Below are 21,897 nucleotides of genomic sequence, written 5' to 3' on the forward strand. Positions count from 1 at the left end.
GAAAAAGAAGATGACAAATCAGACACATCAAGCTCACAGCAGCAAAAAAGTCCACAAGGTCTAAGTGACACCGGTTACTCATCTGATGGCATCTCAAGTTCACTTGGTGAAATTCCCAGTCTTATTCCAAGTGATGAAAAGGATGTTTTGAAAGAAACTTGTATAAAAGAAAGCCTTTCACATGAAAGCAGCCCAACCAGTCCCTCCGATCTTGCTAAGCTAGAAAGCACTGTGTTATCCATTTTGGAAGCTCAAGCAAGTTCCCTCATTGAAGAGAAGCCTGTAAAGACCAAAGACCTTTATGGTGTCTATAGTGAGCAGGCAAAAGAGCCACATAGAGCAAAGTCCACACCTAGCACACAGGAATCTTACAGTTCTGATGAGGATTTGGCAAAACCAAATATTCAAGAAAAAGATGGAAGAGATTCTGCAGAGGTAAGTAAGCAAGGTGTATCTTCTCGGAAGGGGTACAAGCAGAAGACAGAAGCGACAGAAGATACATCAACAAGAAGGCAGCGCTATGACTCTGTAGAAGATAGCAGCGAGAGTGAGAATTCACCTGTCCCACGGAGAAAAAGACGGACCAGCGTTGGGTCTTCCAGCAGTGATGAATACAAACCAGAAGACAGTCCAGGGTCAGGTGACGATGAAGACTTCATTCGAAAACAGATCATGGAGATGAGTGCTGATGAAGATGCGTCAGGTTCTGAAGATGATGAATTCATGAGAAACCAGCTGAAAGAAATCTGTACAAGTGAGAGTCAGAAGAAGGAAGAAGTGAAAAGCAAAAAAGCAATAGCTGGAAAACATAAGAGGATGACGCGCAAAAGTAGCACAGGCTATGAAGAGGATGCCAGCAGACGCCATTCCTGGCATGATGATGATGATGAGACCTTTGATGAAAGTCCAGAACCAAAATACAGGGAAACAAAAAGTCAAGAAAGTGAAGAAATCACTGTAACGGGAGGAGGTCTTCGGCGTTTCAAAACAATAGAACTTAATAGCACAATAGCAAATAAATATTCTGAGGAATCTGAACAACCAAAGAGAAGTCTATATTTTGATGAAGAACCAGAGTTAGAGATGGAGAGTCTTACAGATTCACCAGAGGATAGGTCAAGAGGAGAAGGATCTTCAAGTCTGCATGCCTCCAGTTTCACTCCAGGTACATCTCCTACGTCTGTGTCATCCCTTGATGAAGATAGTGACAGCAGTCCCAGCCACAAAAAAATGGGTGGAGAAAGTAAGCAGCATCGTAAAGCCAGGCATCGTACGCATGGTCCTCTTCTTCCAACTATTGAAGATTCTTCCGAAGAAGAGGAGCTTCGGGAGGAGGAAGAGTTGCTAAAAGAGCAGGAGAAGCAACGTGAATTAGAGCAGCAGCAACAACAACAGCAACAGCAGCAAAGAAAGAGCTCTAGCAAAAAATCCAAGAAAGACAAGGATGAGCTTAGAGCCCAGAGAAGAAGAGAACGGCCAAAGACACCACCAAGTAACCTATCTCCGATTGAGGATGCTTCTCCGACAGAAGAATTGCGCCAGGCAGCAGAAATGGAGGAACTACATCGGTCTTCCTGTTCTGAATATTCCCCAAGTATTGAGTCAGATCCTGAAGCTTTTGAAATCAGCCCAGAAAAAATAATAGAAGTGCAGAAGGTTTACAAATTACCTACAGCTGTCTCTTTATATTCTCCAACAGAAGAGCAGCCTGTTGGGTTTGTCAAAGAAGAGAGCGGTCAAAAGCCTTTAAGAAGTGCTGAAGAGGTATATGAAGAAATCCTGCATACATCCCACAAAGCCAAGCCACTTCCAGATGTAAATGAAAAAGACGAAGTGTTTGAGAAAGAGCCTTTATATGGTGGCATGCTAATAGAGGACTATATATATGAATCTTTAGTAGAAGATGCCTATAGTGGGGCTATGGAGGCTAGCCTCATGACAAGGCAAGAAGAGGGTGATGAATTTAGCCAACTGAAAGAAAAAACATCAGCGCCCCCAGATCAGATATATGGAGAACCTATGCAAAAGCCTACCAGCTTACAAAAGGACTATTACAGGATAGAGTCTTTGCATTCAGGTATGCCTCAAGAAGACATTGTGTCTAGCTCTTACATCATGCCAGAAAGTCATGAGATAATCGTACTGGACAGTGTGGCGCCATCTTCAAGTGACGAAAAACAGCTCTTGGATGCAGATGCTGCTTATGAGGAACTTATCAGGCGACAACAAATGGAGTTGACTCCAGGCTCCAGTCCTACCCAGCCATCTCCTGAATTAATTACAGTTTCAGATACAAAAACGAGCATATCCGGAGAGGTAACAGAAAGCACCTCCCTGACGTCAAGCACTATTTCATCCAGTTCAGACATACTTTCAGTAAGCTCTTCGGTGCTTCCTATTCCGGATGTCAAAATTACTCAGCACTTCACAACTGAAGAAATAGAGGATGAATATCTCACAGATTACGCCCGAGAAATTGAAGAAATAATTTCCCACGAAACATCCATATTGATGTACTCTGAGGCCTCAGAAAGTGCCACGTCCATTATACCATCAGATACGTCTTCCCTAACATCATCCACATCTTCAGTTTACACCACTGGTAGTTCTTCACCAGATGGCGTGATTTCAGGTTACATAGAAACAGTGGATGCTATTAGCAAGTTTCCAGATTCCGAAGGGACCAGCTCAGTGACCCAAGTTCCTATAAGTTCCACGAAAGAGTACTCTGAAGCTGCTAAGGAGACCCTTGCAGATCAGGTTATGGTTTCCCTTTCTCAAACTGAATCCTTTGTATCAGCCTCTGTAGAAACAAAGCCCAAGCCCTTAGTTTCTGTTTCTGATGCCATAGAAACGTTCCCACCACAAGATGAGAAAGCTGTAAAAGATGCAGCCAAGTTTGATGTTATGAAGGGACTTTATGAAGACAAACAGGCAAGACCTCCTGTGACCATAACAGGAAAAGCTTTGACAGATGCTACATCTGACCAGAAATTTACATGTACAGCTCCAGTATCCTCCTCTGCCACGCCTTCTGTATCTGTGTTGCCATCTGCCATTTCTCCAGTTCCCCCTGTTACACCCCAAACATTTTCATTTTACAAAAGCTCTTCTTTTGAGTCTCCAGCTCAGCCACCCCCGCCACCTCCACCCCCACCACCTCCACCCCCACCTCCTCCACCTATTCTGCCCAAACCAGCTATTTATCCTAAAAAGAAACCCCTAGCTAAGGCTCCAGTGACCACAACTCCCATCCTAGTACCATCTGCCAGTGGCGTCAAAACAGCGGAAGCAACATCTGCTATAAACATGACTGGACCACCCGTCACAAAAATGTACACATCGACACCCCCTCCTGTTCCTCCCAAGCCAGCTTCAATTCCAGCAGGACTTGTGTTCACTCACAGACCTGCCGAAATAATAAAACCCCCTATTGCTCCCAAACCAGCAGTTCCTCAGCTACCGACCACTGTTCACAAACCAGCAGAAACACAGCCAAAACCAGTGGGTTTGTCTTTCACCAGCAGTATGACTTTGAACTTGGTTTCCCCTGTAGAGTATAAGTTGCCATCCCCTACTTCCCCACTGTCTCCACATTCTAATAAATCTTCCCCAAGATTGTCCAAATCCTCAGGGGAAACCTATGTTGTTATCACGTTGCCCTCTGAGCCTGGCACTCCCACAGAGTCTATCACCAGTCAGGCAATTACCAGTTGGCCTTCAGGATCTCCCCCTAAAGAACAGGGTCCACAGGTTGTACAATCATTATTCACTCCAACTATGACTGCTCTGCAAATGCAAAGCATAAGTGATCGAAGCAAATATGGTCCAGGAGCTTTGCAATCTGTTTCTCCTGTTCCTGTCAGTGCACGGTCAGTTTTTGAGATAGCTCCTAGTTCAGCAACAGAATTAATATCAACAGAGGTTGCCAGGACTACAGTGTCTTTGCTCAAAAATGCTGGATTAGATAGTGTTTCCATAACCATACCCCCAGAGCCGGCACATATCATTGAACCACCCAGCTATAGAGAGAACGGGAGATTCCATGTTTTTGGTGATGTCATTGATCTTCGCACCTTGACTAAAATGGATGTGGAAAGGGCAGGTAGCTGCATGGACCTATCCTCTGCTCCCACGGATGTGAGAAGGCAAATTATGGCAAGTGACACTTTGGGTCGGCCAGTAAGTACTGTTCAGCCAGCTATCATAAATCTCAGCGCTGCATCGACAGCTGGTATCTCTTTAGCACCAGTCACTGAAACATTTACAATAGTGACCTGCACAGCTACTGTAAGCTATAGTACAAGTACAGAAAGTCTTGTAGATCTGGGGCATGCAATGACAACTCCACTGCAGCTAACAACAGCAAAACATTTTGAGCCTGGACCTAGAGTAACAGGCGTCCAGGGACTCTCTGCAGACAGAGATGAGGTGCCAATAAATTTGTCCCTAGGTACTCCAGCCACATGGGGCACTACAAAGCCTGCTATGGTACCTCCTGTGGGTGTAACCAATGGTTGGACGGACGTTTCCACTACTCATGAACCAGTCGAGAGTGAAGTAGTTGATCTCAGCACCACAAAATCCCACAGAACCATGGTGACAGTGGATGAAACAACTTCAGGAATTGTTACCACTGTAATAGAAGATGATGAAAAACCTGTGGACTTGACTGCAGGGAGAAGGGCTGTTTGTTGTGATGTTATTTACAAGCTGCCATTTGGCAGGAGCTGTACAGCTCAAGCACCCGCCACAACACTACCTGAAGATCGTTTTGGTTATAGAGATGATCACTATCAGTATGACCGCTCAGGGCCCTATGGTTATAAAGGAATAGGAGGTATGAAACCTTCTATGTCAGATACCAATTTATCAGAGGCCGGACTTTTTATGTACAAAAGCAAGAATACCTTTGATTACCAAGTTGGGGCAACAGATGTAGCAGTAGACTTAACTTCTGGCAGAGTAACAACAGGTCAGTATGACAAGGCCTCAGATCTTACTTTGAAATATAGTAATGGTGTTGCTCATCTCATTTCAGGATGAATTATTTTTATTTTCTATTTTTTTCTTCCCCTTTTTATTAAAATTTATGTTGGACATTGTGGCAAACTGTGCTGGGATTTATACATGCATTTTTATTTTTATTTTTTGTTTCTTCGTTTTGCACAAAGAGGTACCTGCATGTGCCTGCATGTTCAGGAAATGCTTCCCCCCCCCCCTTCCCTCCTGCACAGCTAATGTAGAGCATTAAAGTGAAGATTTGCATGCAGCTGCCCCCAGCTCTTCCGCTCATTTAACTCATCTTGATGGGATGGCTTGCAGAACTCGCAAAAAAGGGCTTTGTTTTGAAAGACTGGACTATAACTCTGCCCTGTAATTTCAGGTGAAGTTATGGATTACTCAAGCAAGATTACGGGTCCTTACCCAGAGACTCGGCAAGTAATTTCTGGCATTGGGATCAGTGCACCTCAGTATTCCCAAGCACGAATAGTACCATCCATAGGATCCCCTTATGGCATTGGAAGTGTTTTGAGATCATCTAATGGAGTTGTTTATTCATCTGTTGCGACTCCAGTGCCATCCACATTTGCTATCACCACACAACCTGGTTCTATTTTCAGTACTTCCGTTAGAGACCTATCTTCTCTTCAGACAGTTGACACAATGCCCTCATTATCAAACTTACAACATAGCCAGGCACTTCCAAGATCATATGATTTCTTGACAACTGTAGCCTCTGAGAAAGAGGGTGCAATTACTGACATCGACATTGACCCAGGGTTGCAACCTCTTCCCATGGAAGCCATTACTAGTGAGCCAACCAACTTGATGCCTGTTTTCACTACAGCTTCAGAAGCTTTTGTAGATATAATTGAGGATGAAGCTACACACCTCATTGCCCCCGAAGAAGGCAAACAGCAGCACCTTGACTTGGAGCGCGAACTTCTAGAGCTCGAAAAACTACAGCAGCAACGTTTTGCAGAGGAGCTTGAGTGGGAGCGTCAAGAAATTCAGCGGTTCAGAGAACAAGAGCAATTCATGGTTCAGAAGAAGCTTGAGGAGTTGCATTCTATGAAGCACCACCTCTTATATCAGCAAGAAGAAGAGAGGCAGGCACAGTTCATGATGAGGCAGGAAACATTAGCGCAGCAGCAACTGCACATTGAACAAATCCAGCACCTGCAGCAGCAGCTCCACCAGCACTTGGAAGAGCAGAAGATCCAGCAGATCTATCAGTACAATTACGAACCATCTGGAACTGTGTCTCCACAGACGACCACAGACCAAGTCATCCTTGAAGGCCAGTACGCTGCTGCCCCCAACGGGCAGTTTTGGGCTGGTGATGAAGCCACTACCACTGCTTCTGCTGTGCTGGGAATCGAAATTCCACAAAGCCAAGCCTGGTACACAGTTCAGTCAGATGGTGTAACTCAGTACATTCCCAGGCCTGGCCTGCTAAGCTCTGTCTCAGAGATGTCTCTTAAAGACGTGGATGTGAGAGAGGAAAAGCAGCTGAAAAAGAGGAGCTCCATGCCAAAGCTGCGTGGCCCATACGAGGAACTTGACGGAGCTCTGGAAGAAGAGCCTAGGTGTCTTAAAAAGATAGTGGAGAGCGGAGTTCAAACCGACGATGAGGATGGTGCGGACATGGGCTATGCAGACAGGAGGAGGAGAACAAAAAAGAGTGTGGATACAAGTGTTCAGACAGACGATGAGGACCAAGATGAATGGGATCCGACCAACAGGTCAAGGAGGAAAGCCCGTGTGGGGAAATACGAAGGTACCACTGAGGCAGACAAGCCTAAGCCGTTTCCCCAAGTCGCCAGTATTGCAGTGCAAACGGTGGCAGAGATATCCGTACAGACAGAGCCAGTAGGGACAATACGGACCCCTTCAGCAAGGGCCCATCTAGATGCAAAGATAGAAATCGTAAAACACATTTCAGCTCCAGAAAAGACATACAAAGGAGGAAGTTTGGGGTGTCAGACAGAAACGGATTCAGACACCCAAAGCCCCCAATACCTCACAGCTACCTCCCCTCAGAAAGATAAAAAGCGCCCAACACCACTAGAAATAGGTTACTCTTCACACCTCCGGCCAGAACCCACCCTTCAGGTAGCCCCTTCCCCTCCCAAATCTCCCAAAGTACTTTATTCTCCCATTTCGCCTGTATCTCCGGCTGCAGTTATAGAGTCGGCCTTTGTACCCTATGAGAAGCCTGTCGCTGAAGACCTTAGTCCTCAGAAGATTCTGCATTCCGAGGTCCCCAAGATTCCGCAGCTGAGCCCCAAGTCCGCCAAGGTGATGCAGCGCTCTTTGTCTGACCCCAAACCGCTGAGCCCAACAGCCGAAGACCCTTCCAGAGCACATTTCCTGTACACGGATGGTTTCTTGGTAAGACCCCTTCTTTCTTCAAAGTACAAGTTCATTTTGAGTGACATCCTATGTATTATAATGAGCACTGCTTCATTAACTTGATCTATGTATGTGAATGGTAATTGGGCAATACTGGCAATGAAGCTCTGGTACTTTTGAAACCTGATAGGAGGTGTTTATTTTATTTTTAATTAGACATGGAACTGCAAGGAAGGTGGAACATGGTGCTGCTTCAAAATAAAATGGGAAATACTTAAATGAGAGTTAATCGCAATGTTTATTGGAATCAGTGTTGAAAAGGAATTTACTAGTTTCCTCCATACTTAAATTGTTTTCATATATTTCCTTTCAGAAATCTAGTTTAGTAGCTTGGAATGCACATGCATCCATTACTTCCATCAAGGAAGTGTGCTAAGAAATTGGAATCATAGAATTGTAGTTGGAAGTGACCCCAAGGGTAATCTAGTCCAACCTCCTGCAATGCAGGAATCTCAGCTAAAGCATCCATGACAGATGGCCATCCAACCTCTGATTAAAAACCTCCAAGGAAGGAGAGTCAACCACTGACCAAGGGAGTCCATTTCACTGTAGAATAGTTCTTACTGTCAGAAAGTTCTTCCTGGTGTTGAGTCGGAATCTCCTTTCTTGAAATTTGAAGCCCTTAGTTCAGGTCCTAGCCTCTGGAGCAGCAGAAAACAAGCTTGCTCCATCTTCCATGTGACAGCCCTTGAGATATGAAGATGGCTATCGTATCTCCTATTCTCCAGGCTAAACATACCCAGCTCCTTCAGCTGTTCCTCATAAGGCTTTCCAGACCCTTGATCATCTTGGTTGCCCTCCTCTGCACACGTTCCAGCTTGTCAACATCCTTCTTAAATTGTGGTGCCCAGAATTGAACACAGTATTCCAAGTGTGGTCTGACCAAGGCACAATAGATGGGTACTATTTTTCCCCTAGATCTGGACACCATACTTCTGTTGATGCAGCATGGAATAGCATTCACTTTTTTGCTGCTGTATCACACAGTGAGTTTTCACAAGTGCCAAAATGACGTTACTGTTGCCCAGTAGCAGCTGGTGTGGCAAGAAACCCACAAGCCCACCTTCCCAACATAGGCGCCACCACAACTTACCTGAACAGCACTAGGGCAGGCCAGAGCAGGGTGGCAGTAAGCTTGGGATTGCATGGGCATACTGGTAGAAACAGTCTGACTCTTCCAGCTGTGCATAGACCCAGCCTCACTGCTGCCCCGCCCTAGTACCCTCCAGGTAAACTGTGCAGACACACCAACAGGAGAGCTGGATTAGCTCCGCTGGTTCATCTGGACTGCCCCGACCTCATTGCCATCCTGTTCTGCCTCAGCCCAGTTCAGGTAAGCTGTAGCAGACGGGTTCCACAGCGCTGCCCAGTGACAGCAGCTGCTATTGCCGTTGTCCCTTACCTTATTTCAAAGGAGACCTAATTCCCTAGCGTGGCGGCCATGTGTTGTCTGAACATTGTAGGATCCCACATAATGCCTAACATTCTTCCTTCCATAACTGTATATTCCATAGTAAAACAAAACATTTTTCCTGATTTCAGGATCTGTCAGTTCGGCCAAGTAGTGTTCCTAAGTAAATTGTGTTTCAAATGCTTTTTGTAAAGTAGTTGTTCATAAGTCTCCCTGTATTGCTATGTCTTCAGCTCTCAGAGAAAGAAGTACTTTAGAAACGTTTTTTGCTGACAGTTTAAACTGAGATAAACTTTAGTGTTGAGAAGTAACATATAGATTTGCTTCCGCCACAGGATTTTAAACAATGAGACTATTTTTGAACTGGTTGCATCAAGCAAATCCTCCCAAGTTTATCAATTCCTTGCATAATTTTAATCCCAAAATACAAAAGCAGCTGTTTTAGTTTTCGGAACCCTGCTTTCTCTTCACACTAAAGAGCTTGGGATATTACTAGTGGAATGATTGTTCCTAGTTTAAATATTATTTCTACCATTAGTCAATAAAAACAATCACCCTTAGGTGAACAACTTAAAGATTTAAGCAAACATCCTAAGCCTACTTGTGAGTCAGAGAATAGATTCATATTGTCTAGATATTACATATATTACAGTTGTATAAGTAAAATTGGTTTGCCCAAGCTTGCCCATCATGTAAGAACATGGGCTGATACTGGATTTAAACCATAGCTGTCAACTTTTCCCTTTTCTTGCGTGGAATCCTATTCGGAATAAGGGAATTTCCCTTAAAAAAAGGGAAACGTTGACAGCTATGATTTGAACCCACTTTGCCAGTTCCAAAAACATGGTACTCGCTCATCTGGAACTAAGTGGCATTCTGTTGTTCTAAAGCAGGCTTCCTCAACCTCAGCCCTCCAGATGTTTTTGACCTACAACTCCCATGATCCCTAGTTAGCAGGACCAGTGGTCAGGGATGATGGGAACTGTAGTCTCAAAACATCTGGAGGGCTGAGGTTGAGGAAGCCTGTTCTAGGAGCAGGAATACTGGGAAAGGGAGGCCATACGAGGCTGTGGTCAACCTTTCCCAGATTTTACATGGTTTACATATCTTGATATGGCATAGGGGTGCCAACTTGCCCTCAGGATTGTGGGCGCCCACCGCAATGTGGACGTCACATGCACTACGCGCAAGCTACGTGTGGCATCACATGTCTGCATTGCGGCAGCGGCTCCTCTTCCTCCTTCTCCGTGGGGAGGGGCTTGGACTCAGAGAGATTCTGCCTCCATGTCTGAGGCAACCCCCCGCGCTTGGAAAAGGGTGCCTCGCTCACTGGCTGCGGAGGATGGAGCTGAACTGCTTCTCATTGACTTTGTGGGTGCCCGGCTTCTAGAATTATATTATGGTGGGTGCCCAGGTACCCACGGCCCCTGGAGTTGGCTCCTATGTCAAGTCAAGCATTCATTTGTCACTTTGCATGCCTTTATGTAACCTTCAAACATCAGTAAATGAGTGCAAATGTTTGGGGGTTGATTCACCCTTGCAGGGGTGTTAACTTTTTGAGCAATGACTAGAAATCAGCCAATTCAAGTTCCAATAATATAATAAAGATAGGAGTATATTGCTCCTTTGTCGTGTTTTCTGTATTGAGTGCTTTGTAGTGAATGTTAAAAGTGAAAATTCTTTCTAATTACAGCATTTTACTTAGAAAAAGGAACTATGGGTATAGAATCTATTGTGCCTTGGATTAAGCTCCATATAATTAATAATCTTTATTCAGTTGGTAGCTGTGCAAATCCTCTTCTGGGGAACCCAAGTCTCAAGGGAAGGTATCTAGGAAAAGTGCCAAAATCTGTTGGCACATCTGTTCCATTTGGAAACAGGGCAAACTTTTGCCCTTAACATCCTCTGAGGGAATAATTGTTTGGGAAACGTCCAGTTTGGAAGCATGGCAAACATTTTATCAGTTTGTCTCTGTTTAGATTCATGCCAAGTGTTCCTGCCCCACACAAACAGATGCACTCATATACCCCAAAGGGAGTTTTTAACAGTCTTTGCATGAACAAGGAGTAGGAGACCAGAGGGCAGAAATCCTAATGCATCCCCTAGTTTTTAAAGGTTAGAAGCTCAAGCCAAACCAGAGTTAAGCATTTTTAGGACTCATCTATTTCCATGTAGAAGAGTGGAGCCTTTCCACTGAAATGAAGAAATAAACAGGAATTTGGTGTGCTTCACCGTGGCTGGATATTGCCCTATTTAGATTTGTTTTCCTGACCATCCTGAAAACTTTACACAGTGGCGCTGTGGGTTAAACCACAGAGCCTAGGACTTGCCGATCAGAAGGTCGGCGGTTTGAATCCCCGTGACGGGGTGAGCTCCCGTTGCTTGCAGTTCGAAAGCATGTCAAAGTGCAAGTAGATAAATAGGTACCACTCCGGCGGGAAGGTAAATGGCATTTCCGTGCACTGCTCTGGTTCGCCAGAAGTGGCTTAGTCCTGCTGGCCACATGACCCAGAAACTGTACGCCGGCTCCCTCGGCCAATAAAGCAAGATGAGTGCCGCAACCCCAGAGTCGGCCACGACTGGACCTAATGGTCAGGGGTCCCTTTACCTTTACCTTTAAAGCCAAAGCCATGAATACAAACTGAACAATATAACATAGGAGCCAACTCCTAGGGGCTGTCATGTCATCAATTATGTAGTGCAGGGTTTACTTGCCACCGCCCGCCCCCCCCCAATATTTTATTCAACTTGACACCCATGCAATAAAACATTTAAATACATCCCTTCTTGATTAATCCAGAATAAGGACCAAACTAAAAGCAGTGGCTGCGTATGCACCATACATTTAAAATATGTTTCTCTCCCCCAAAGAATCATGGGAACCTTAGTTTGTGAATTGTCGCTCTGTGGTGGACAGACTACAGTTCCCAGGAGTCTGTGAGGGATGCTTTAAATGTAAGGTGTGCACACAACTTTGAAAGCAGTTAACATGTGCATGAAGAATCAGGACCTCAGCAGTTAGGGAGAGTTTTTCAATCCTCATTCTATGATCTCAGTGAAATGCCCACTCTTCCCCTTTAGCTGCTACTAGTTCCAGGAGGCGAGCCTCCATTGATCCCAATAGCAAATGAGGAGTGGGATTTTCACCCTGATCATAGCCAAGCAGGAACCTCTCCATTTGCTGTGGTCTTGATCCTGCTGTATACCTCACCCTTTGCAATGACTGTTTACATTGGGGGGGGGGGGAGGACATGCGTTCAATTTGTCCCTGTATTGAAACATTCAAGAGCCTTCACACATGTCTGTGCCTGTTCAGAATGCACGAGAAGTGAAATCACTTTTTTAATAAGAATTAAAAAAAACTACCTCCATCTCAAAATACCTTTGCATGCAGACAGCTTTTCACAACAGGGAAGATGTTCCAAGTTAAGCATTCCAGATGGGGAGAGATGTTGACGCAGGATTGGATTCAGTCAAGTGAGCTTCCATGTGCAGTTATGATGTAGCGTCATCACCTTGTTGGGGTTTTAGTCTTGTTTTAAATGTCTCCTTTATTTTTAATGCATGCCATTAATTTCTAAACACTGCATTAATTTCTAAACACTGCAACATACCTTAGAACCTGTCCAGCACCAGTCAGGGACACTTTCCCCTGGGGGCTCAGGGGTGGTTCTGCCTCCCCTTTAGAGACTGGGCTCCCTTTCTGTAGGGCAGGACACTTGCCAGCCTCCCCTGAGGGTCCCTGGTCTTCTGCAGCTGTTGTGCTGCACTTTTCCTGAGTTCCAGCAGTATCTGGGGGGTCCAGATCATTGGAGGAGGAATCTAGCATGGGCAGGACATGAGGCAGAAGACCAAGATTGAAAGAAAGGCTCTCCTTTGCCTTCCTGGTAAGATCAGGGCAGAGGTGAAATTGTATGCTTGTATGTGACTGACTGTGACCATGAAATTGCTCATATTTCCACAACCCTACAGGAGTGTAATAACACACAGTTTACTGAATGACCAGAAGATACTAATGGCCATGAAGTTTTTAAGTGTAGCCTGCAAATTTATTCAAATCTTCCCTTTATTCCTATTAATTTATTGCAGTATTCATAGCCTGAAATGAACAATAAATTGTGAGTCAGGTGACACCAGAAGCGTCTGTTGTTCACAGTGCATAATATCATGAAATAAAACATTTTCTAGGATAAGTTGATAGACAGTTGGTAATTTGTGCTTGTACATGGGGGGAAAAATCAAGAGCAAGTCTTGATTGTTTTGTAAAAATTCAGTCATTCGTTGGCAAGTTTCTACTGAAATGTACAATATCTACGGTGACACAAGATAGCTAAACAATGAAAAACTACTGAACAATATTTTGATAAGCATGTAGTGGATCTAGTAAAAAGAAAAAGAAAATGAAAAATGTTCAGGTGTAGATTTCCATCTGGGGAAAGGGGGCTTGTGAAAGGGTTTCACATTCATAGGAATGCTTCAAATCAATACTTCTCCTAAATGGTGAACTTTTAAATCAGCAGTAACTAACCTGTGGCCCCCTAATTGCTGTAAAGACTGCCAGCTCCCACCAGTCCCAAGCCAACATGACCAGGGGTCAGTGGTTACAGGAACTGCAGTTCAGCAACATCTGGAAGGTCGTAAGTTTTAAAAAGCAAATGTTTGTGGCCTTCTATTGTAATATTGCATCACATTATTATTATTATTATTATTATTATTATTATTATTATTACTACTACTACTGCTGCTACTACTACTACTACTACTACTACTATTTGATCCAGCTTGTATTGTCCATCTTCCTGTGGAACTGTAGTACATAGTGCTGCTGTTACATTCATGGGAGTTACAGAATGGTATTTTCCAGGAGGTTCATGATCAAATTTAGGAGCATATATCTGCATATGTTCCTTACTTCATTTATCATGATCCCTGGAAACTGAATAGGTGAACTGCCTCCATTGAAAAGGATTACACATGTGAACCAACCCTTAGTTTTCAAAAGAAGCCTGTGTTTTCATATAACTTGGGATGCCGGCTTTATAGGATACATGGATGGAATCCACATAGATGGTACTGGATAAAATAGGGTGACCTCAATTGCTCACTTTGTGTAATCTGGCTAGGAGGTAGAAGACCCTGGTCATAGCTCCTGGGGTTTGAAAGTTTCCAACTATGGGAGGCGTTTCTTCAATAAGGTGACATAGTTATTTCTGGCTCTGCTGAAATTTTTCACTAAGCTCCCCATCTGTAGTCAGTTCCCCTTTTTATGAAAGGAGTCCCTGTTTTACCTGCTTCTTTTATTACTATTTTGAAAAAAGGGAAGGTGTTAAGGGGTTCCTTAACAGATGCAAATCTAGATCAACAAAAGAAGAGCAACAAGTAGGAAGTCACTGGACAGGTGGCTAAAATCAAATCAGTAACTCAATTTGAAAGATCCCAAAATGCATTAGGAGTTATTCCGTATTCCATATTAAAGCTTGGCTGTTACACAAAAAAGAAGCAGTTGGATGTATTAGCATTTCCTATCACATGGCTGCTTCCTATAATTTGGTAGATGCCTGACCTCATCAACAGTTCTGTCAAATTGGAAAAGACAAAATAACCAACATTCTGGCTCTGTAGCAGGACTGCAATATATGTTAAGGGGTTCTAAATGTATGTATTTCCATTAATAATACATGTTGATTTGGACTGGTGAATTCAAAGCAGTTCCAAAGGTTGGTTTTAAGTAGCACAAAATCACCCTCCAATTTCAGAAGATTCTTAAATCATTACTGAATCATTAAGCAAGTATATTATCCATGATGATGCCAAATAAGCATGGAATACTCAAAACAATACTTTATTGAACTAAATACACTGTTTAAAATATGCAAATCCAACTGAGTTAATTGGGTTAGAGTTTGGTTAACCCAGATAAGAGAGCTCATCACCATTTAAATAATGCTTCATTTGGGATATTTAAACTGCTTCACATACCTAGGAGGGAGGCACAGGCTGTTGGGCGCCACTTCCCAAAGGCTCACCAACAGGAAAGACAAATAGACGGGAGCACTGAGCGCTTTCTCTGTGTCTGTACGTGCCAGGAGGTTAGCGCTCCAATCCCCTGGGACACACGGACGCAGACCTCTGCAAATCCCTCCAGCCCAGAACCAGCTCTGAGCTATTTTATTTATTTTATTGCTTTATTTATTAGATTTATCCGTTGTTGTATCTTGCCCAGGGCAACCCAAAGTGACTTACAACCTAACAGATGGACAGTAAACCCCACATAGATACATTAAAGCCAAGAGGAAAGAGGAATACATTAATCATAGAATCATAGAGTTGGAAGAGACCACAAGGGCCATCGAGTCCAACCCCCTGCCAAGCAGGAAACACCATCAGAGCACTCCTGACATATGGTTGTCAAGCCTCTGCTTAAAGACCTCCAAAGAATTGTTGGAATTCTGCCTGGGTCAGAGGAATGTGCCACAAGCGTAGGCACCGGCAGATATTCCTGTCGACCTCCCCGCGTCTCCCAACCTCTGCTGATAAGCAGGCGAGGTCCGGCGATTCTTCTCAGATGTATGAGAGGAACACACCGTTCTTCCTCTCTCCCCTTTGGTGTCCCCAGGGAGGGGAAAGAAGCAGACAGAAAACTATTTACATCATTTATTTCTGCCTCTTACATCAGTACAGAGAATCATGTCTGCACTCAACAACAGCAAGGAGAAAACTCCTCCCAAGTACATCCAGTACGGGTCATATGACACACACACACACTGAGCTAACATCCGGTGCTCAGTACAGAATGGACTGCCCCTTTGTTCCCATGGCAACAGTCACAAACATCCTGTCTGGCTTTCCAGCCACAAGCAGCTGTCTGAGCTGCTAGATCCTTTGCTTGCTGCAGCATTGGTGCTTTATGGTAACATACTCCCCCTAAAGTATCAATGTGTGCTGCGAGCAAAGCGTCATCCAGAGAAGAAAACAAACAGTTGTTATATTTATAACATTCCCCTGTTGTTTCAGTTCCACCCTTGGAACTACCCGCCACTGGTTTAACCAATGTACCTCTCTGGTTGTGTGACTTCGCATTACCTCGGTTAACAACTCTCTGTTGTGCCTTTGTCTCTGACTCAGACACAGCTTCAATCTGTCCTTGGTCGTTTACAATAGCAACATATGCAAGGTTAGCAAACTCCTTTGAATACCTCTTGGGTGGTACACCCTTCGTTGCTCTCTCAGACCTACGTAAAAGTTGCTGCTCTTCTCTGCTTTCTGGTTCAGCCTCTGAACTCTCTGGAGAACCAGTACTAAGCTTAATCAATGGTTCATCCTCCTCTTCTGAGGGTCTAGTCATTATGTGAGATTTCCTCTCAATGACTGTGACAACTGAGCTGTCTGAGCTATCGCTGTCATCATCAGTACTACTGAACTCAATAAGATCAAACTCATCATCATCATCATCATCAGAATCGTTACCTGTGGGAAATGTCTGTACTACCCGCTCTTGCTTTGGAGCACTCCCTAGGAACTTTGTGAGAATCACCTGACCAGATTCAGACAAAATTACTCTGTAGAGACCCTTTTCATAACCCACAAAAATGCCTCTGGCATTCTTTACACCACCTGGAGCTTCTGTTCTCACGAGACCCGAAAACCTTAAAATAGGCAACAGAAGGTTTTCTATTGAACAGCTTCTCAAAAGGAGAACATCCCAACTCTGTTGAGACTTTTCTCAACCACACATGAAGATAGGACGCTAGCGATTCGGCCCAATATTCATGTGGCAAATGTGAACTCAGCAATTGCGCATTCATCCCCTTTTGCAATTCTTTGTTCACTTTTACACAGACCCCCCTGTTCCACGCTTCTTGCGAAACTGCAACTTTGTGGTCTATCCCTTTTCCATCCAGGAACTTCTGAAACTTCTGTAACAGAAAAACTTGTTTGTCACCTGTGAAAAGACAATCAATGTTAGCATCATGCATACTTTTAACCTTGTCACAAAACTCCTGAAACTTTTCTAAAGTTTCTTGCGGTTTCTCCATCATATAAACCCAAGAATAATTAGTGAAACAATCCACACACAAAAGGTAAAATCGTGCACCGCCTCTAGATGGTTCTAGAGGACCAATCACATCAGCATACACCCGCTGAAATGCTCTGTCGACCTTCTTGGTGTTAGTCACCTTCCTGGTGCTCACACTGGTCACACCTGTAAGAGAGATTTCGTTAGAAACAGAAGAATTACATTTCATGTAATCACTTTGATCAAAAGTCAACAAATACAGTCCATCTTTCTCTTTGGCAGTAAGAAACAGTTCTCCATCTTTGTAGATCTTGCAGCTTTTAGCATCATAGGACAGTTTCAGTCCTTTCTTTGCAATCTGCGACACGCTCAGCAGATTAAATCTCAGTTCTGGAACCAGGTAAACATTACTTATAGTCAAGTTCAGACTCTCAAGATACACAGTTCCAATTCCAGTCGCTTCCAACTCTTGACCGTTGGCCTGTTTCACAGTGAAGCTTTGCTTCTTCAACGTCGAAAACAGTCCTCTGTGCGGGCACAAATGTTTTGTACAGCCCGTGTCGATTATGAATGCGTTCCCAACATCTGGCGTGGTTCCTTTCGCCATCATAGCCTTTGCAGGTTTCACCTGGCACTTGGTGCGGCTTTTGCCTGACGCCTGAGGCTTCGTAGAGCTGCTCTTTGCTCCTCTTGACTGGCGCGGCTTCTTACAGTTTCGCTGTAGATGCCCAGTCTGTCCACAATCGTAGCATCGGACAGCACTCAATGCTACACCATGCTCTCCAGTAGCATCAGCAGTGGGGGAATTAGAACTCTGTTCTTCCCTCCCCCTGGCCTTTTCTTCCAGTGCAGCAAGTCTGTCGTGTTCATTCAGGACCACAGCACAAACTCTCTCCGCGGTCAGCTGCGCGGCCGGTAGGGAACCAAGCTGACTGGCAACAACCTTGTAGGTGTGGCTAAGGCTGTTTATCATCATGAAGCAAAACACTTCCTCCTGAAGACGAAAATTGCGTTCCACCATCTGTTGACGCAGAAACTTCATTTCTGTCAGGTGCGCTTGAACATCTCCATCAGGCGCAAGTCTCAGATTGGTCAATTTCTCAAAATACAGCAACGCTGAAGAACCAGCATCTCTCTGATGCGTTGCACGCAGCGTGTCCCATACCTCTTTCGCATTTTCTAAATGCTGAACATGCACCAACTGATCATCTGAGACACACAGAATTATAGCAGTCCTGGCCCTTACATTCCGTGATTCCCAACCTCTGGTTGGTGCTGCAGGGATGGGGTTTTCAATTACATCAAAAAGCCTCTGATTCTGCAGCAGGGCCTTCATCTTTACAGACCAAGATGAATAATTGTCATTGGTCAAGGGAGGGGGGCAAGGCAAACCTCCCCCTTTCTTGGCATCCATCTTGAAGCCAAGCCTCTCTCACCTCCAAACAAGCTGCAAAATCCAACAGCTGTTTTTTTCTTTCTCACGCAGCAAACTGCAAATTGTTTACGCTCTTTGCACCTGGCAGCTAAACTCAGGCTGCTATTGAAAAGTCCCTTCCAAGAGCTCGTAAACTTTGTAGCCAAAACATTCTCTGGTTTTGTTTCGCTTTCCCAGGCTCACACTCAGAGTCCAGCCCCTTTGCCAGTAACTTTCCGTTACCTAGCAACAATGCATTCCAATAGGACTTCTTATCTTAACCACAAAAATTGTGGAATGCAGGCCTCTTCTACCGGAGCTGTATTTTTCCAAAACGCAGCTCCCCATGAACCAGTGAATTTATCAGACTGCGTTCACACTTTTAGCCCGAAATGCAGCATACCTTGAACTTTGTTGCTCTGGAAAACACCTCTTCTTTCCACCAGCTGTCTGTGGAGCCTCTGGCTGCTTTCAGACGCTTCTCTTCCTCCTTGGAGCAGAGGAGGACAATCCACCAGCCTCTCATGCAGATGTCCGATGAATCGCAACCATCCGAAGGCTGCCACTGTTGGAATTCTGCCTGGGTCAGAGGAATGTGCCACAAGCGTAGGCACCGGCAGATATTCCTGTCGACCTCCCCGCGTCTCCCAACCTCTGCTGATAAGCAGGCGAGGTCCGGCGATTCTTCTCAGATGTATGAGAGGAACACACCGTTCTTCCTCTCTCCCCTTTGGTGTCCCCAGGGAGGGGAAAGAAGCAGACAGAAAACTATTTACATCATTTATTTCTGCCTCTTACATCAGTACAGAGAATCATGTCTGCACTCAACAACAGCAAGGAGAAAACTCCTCCCAAGTACATCCAGTACGGGTCATATGACACACACACACACTGAGCTAACATCCGGTGCTCAGTACAGAATGGACTGCCCCTTTGTTCCCATGGCAACAGTCACAAACATCCTGTCTGGCTTTCCAGCCACAAGCAGCTGTCTGAGCTGCTAGATCCTTTGCTTGCTGCAGCATTGGTGCTTTATGGTAACAGTTAGCGCTCCAATCCCCTGGGACACACGGACGCAGACCTCTGCAAATCCCTCCAGCCCAGAACCAGCTCTGAGCTATTTTATTTATTTTATTGCTTTATTTATTAGATTTATCCGTTGTTGTATCTTGCCCAGGGCAACCCAAAGTGACTTACAACCTAACAGATGGACAGTAAACCCCACATAGATACATTAAAGCCAAGAGGAAAGAGGAATACATTAATCATAGAATCATAGAGTTGGAAGAGACCACAAGGGCCATCGAGTCCAACCCCCTGCCAAGCAGGAAACACCATCAGAGCACTCCTGACATATGGTTGTCAAGCCTCTGCTTAAAGACCTCCAAAGAAGGAGACTCCACCACACTCCTTGGCAGCAAATTCCACTGTCAAACAGCTCTTACTGTCAGGAAGTTCTTCCTAATGTTTAGGTGGAATCTTCTTTCTTGTAGTTTGGATCCATTGCTCCGTGTCCGCTTCTCCGGAGCAGCAGAAAACAACCTTTCTCCCTCCTCTATGTGACATCCTTTGATATATTTGAACATGGCTATCATATCACCCCTTAACCTCCTCTTCTCCAGGCTAAACATGCCCAGCTCTCTTAGCCGTTCCTCATAAGGCATCGTTTCCAGGCCTTTGACCATTTTGGTTGCCCTCCTCTGGACACGTTCCAGTTTGTCAATGTCCTTCTTGAACTGTGGTGCCCAGAACTGGACACAGTACTCCAGGTGAGGTCTGACCAGAGCAGAATACAGTGGCACTATTACTTCCCTTGATCTAGATGCTATACTCCTATTGATGCAGCCCAGAATTGCATTGGCTTTTTTAGCTGCCGTGTCACACTGTTGGCTCATGTCAAGTTTGTGGTCAACCAAGACTCCTAGATCCTTTTCACATGTACTGCTCTCAAGCCAGGTGTCCCCCATCTTGTATTTGTGCCTCTCATTTTTTTTGCCCAAGTGCAATACTTTACATTTCTCCCTGTTAAAATTCATCTTGTTTGTTTTTGCCCAGTTCTCTAATCTGTCAAGGTCGTTTTGAAGTGTGATCCTGTCCTCTGGGGTGTTAGCCACCCCTCCCAATTTGGTGTCATCTGCAAATTTGATCAGGATGCCCTTGAGTCCATCATCCAAGTCGTTGATAAAGATGTTGAATAAGACCGGGCCCAAGACAGAACCCTGTGGCACCCCACTAGTCACTCTTCTCCAGGATGAAGAGGAACCATTGATGAGCACCCTTTGGGTTCGGTCAGTCAGCCAGTTACAAATCCACTGAGTGGTAGCATAGTCAAGACCGCATTTTACCAGCTTCTTTACAAGAATATCATGGGGCACCTTGTCAAATGCCTTGCTGAAATCAAGGTAGGCTACATCCACTGCGTTCCCTTCATCTACCAGGCTTGTAATTCTGTCAAAAAACGAGATCAGGTTAGTCTGACATGACTTATTTTTCAGAAATCCATGCTGACTATTGGTGATCACAGCATTCCTTTCTAGGTGATCACAGACTGTTTGCTTAATGATCTGCTCCAGAATCTTCCCTGGTATTGATGTCAGACTGACTGGGCGGTAATTATTTGGGTCCTCTCTTTTCCCCTTTTTGAAAATTGGGACAACATTTGCCCTCCTCCAGTCTGCCGGGACTTCGCCTGTTCTCCAGGAATTCTCAAAGATGACTGTCAGTGGTTCTGAGATCACATCTGCCAGTTCTTTTAATACTCTTGGATGCAGTTCATCTGGCCCTGGAGACTTGAATACATCTAAACTAGCCAAGTATTCTTGTACTATCTCCTTAGTTATTCTGGGCTGTGTTTCCTTTGCTGAATCATTTGCTCCAAATTCTTCAGGTCGGGCATTGTTTTCTTTATCGGAGAAGACTGAGGCAAAGAAGGCATTGAGGAGTTCAGCCCTTTCTGTGTCCCCTGTTTGCATTTCACCATCTTCTCCTCTGAGTGACCCCACTGTTTCTTTGTTCTTCCTTTTGCTACGAACATACCCATAAAAGCCTTTTTTGTTGCTTTTAACCTCTCTAGCAAGCCTGAGTTCATTCTGTGCTTTAGCTTTTCTGACTTTGTGTCTACACGTGCTGGCTATTTGTTTGAATTCCTCTTTGGTGGTTTCCCCCCTTTTCCATTTTTTGTACACATCCTTTTTTAATCTTAACTCAGTTAAAAGTTCTTTAGATAGCCACCCTGGCTTCTTTAGGCACCTTCCATGTTTCCGTCTCATTGGTATTGCCTGACGTTGTGCTTTTAGTATCTCCCTCTTAACAAACTCCCAGCCATCATCAACTCCCTTTCCTTTTAGTATTATTGTCCATGGGATCTCACCCAGCACTTCCCTAAGTTTTATGAAGTCGGCTTTCTTAAAGTCAAGAAATTGAGTCCTAGTATGCTTGGCTGCTCCTTTCCGCTGTATAGTAAACTTCAGAAGAGCATGATCACTCGTGCCTAATGATCCTTCCACTTCTACCCCACTAACCAGGTCATCAACATTGGTTAGGACCAGATCTAAAATGGCTGTTCCTCTTGTTGCTTCTCCCACTTTCTGGACAATGAAGTTGTCTGCAAGGCCAGTGAGGAATCTGTTTGACCTT

The 21,897-nt window shown here is 44.6% G+C and overlaps 1 protein-coding gene across 1 annotated transcript in view; it reads left to right on the plus strand.

The window, feature by feature from the left end:
* The window catches only part of PCLO (piccolo presynaptic cytomatrix protein), a gene marked incomplete at its 5' end in the record, with an annotated part of 212,886 nt that overhangs the window by 96,662 nt on the left and 94,327 nt on the right, over window positions 1-21,897 (plus strand). Inside the window, 2 exons of the mRNA XM_081006381.1 lie at window positions 1-4,975; window positions 5,387-7,398. Of these exons, the coding sequence (XP_080862507.1) occupies window positions 1-4,975; window positions 5,387-7,398 (6,987 nt within the window). The remainder of the gene's footprint in view (window positions 4,976-5,386; window positions 7,399-21,897) is intronic.

Source organism: Podarcis pityusensis (assembly GCF_964106645.2).
Source record: "Podarcis pityusensis genome assembly, chromosome: 5".
Classification (NCBI taxonomy): Eukaryota; Metazoa; Chordata; class Lepidosauria; order Squamata; family Lacertidae; genus Podarcis; species Podarcis pityusensis.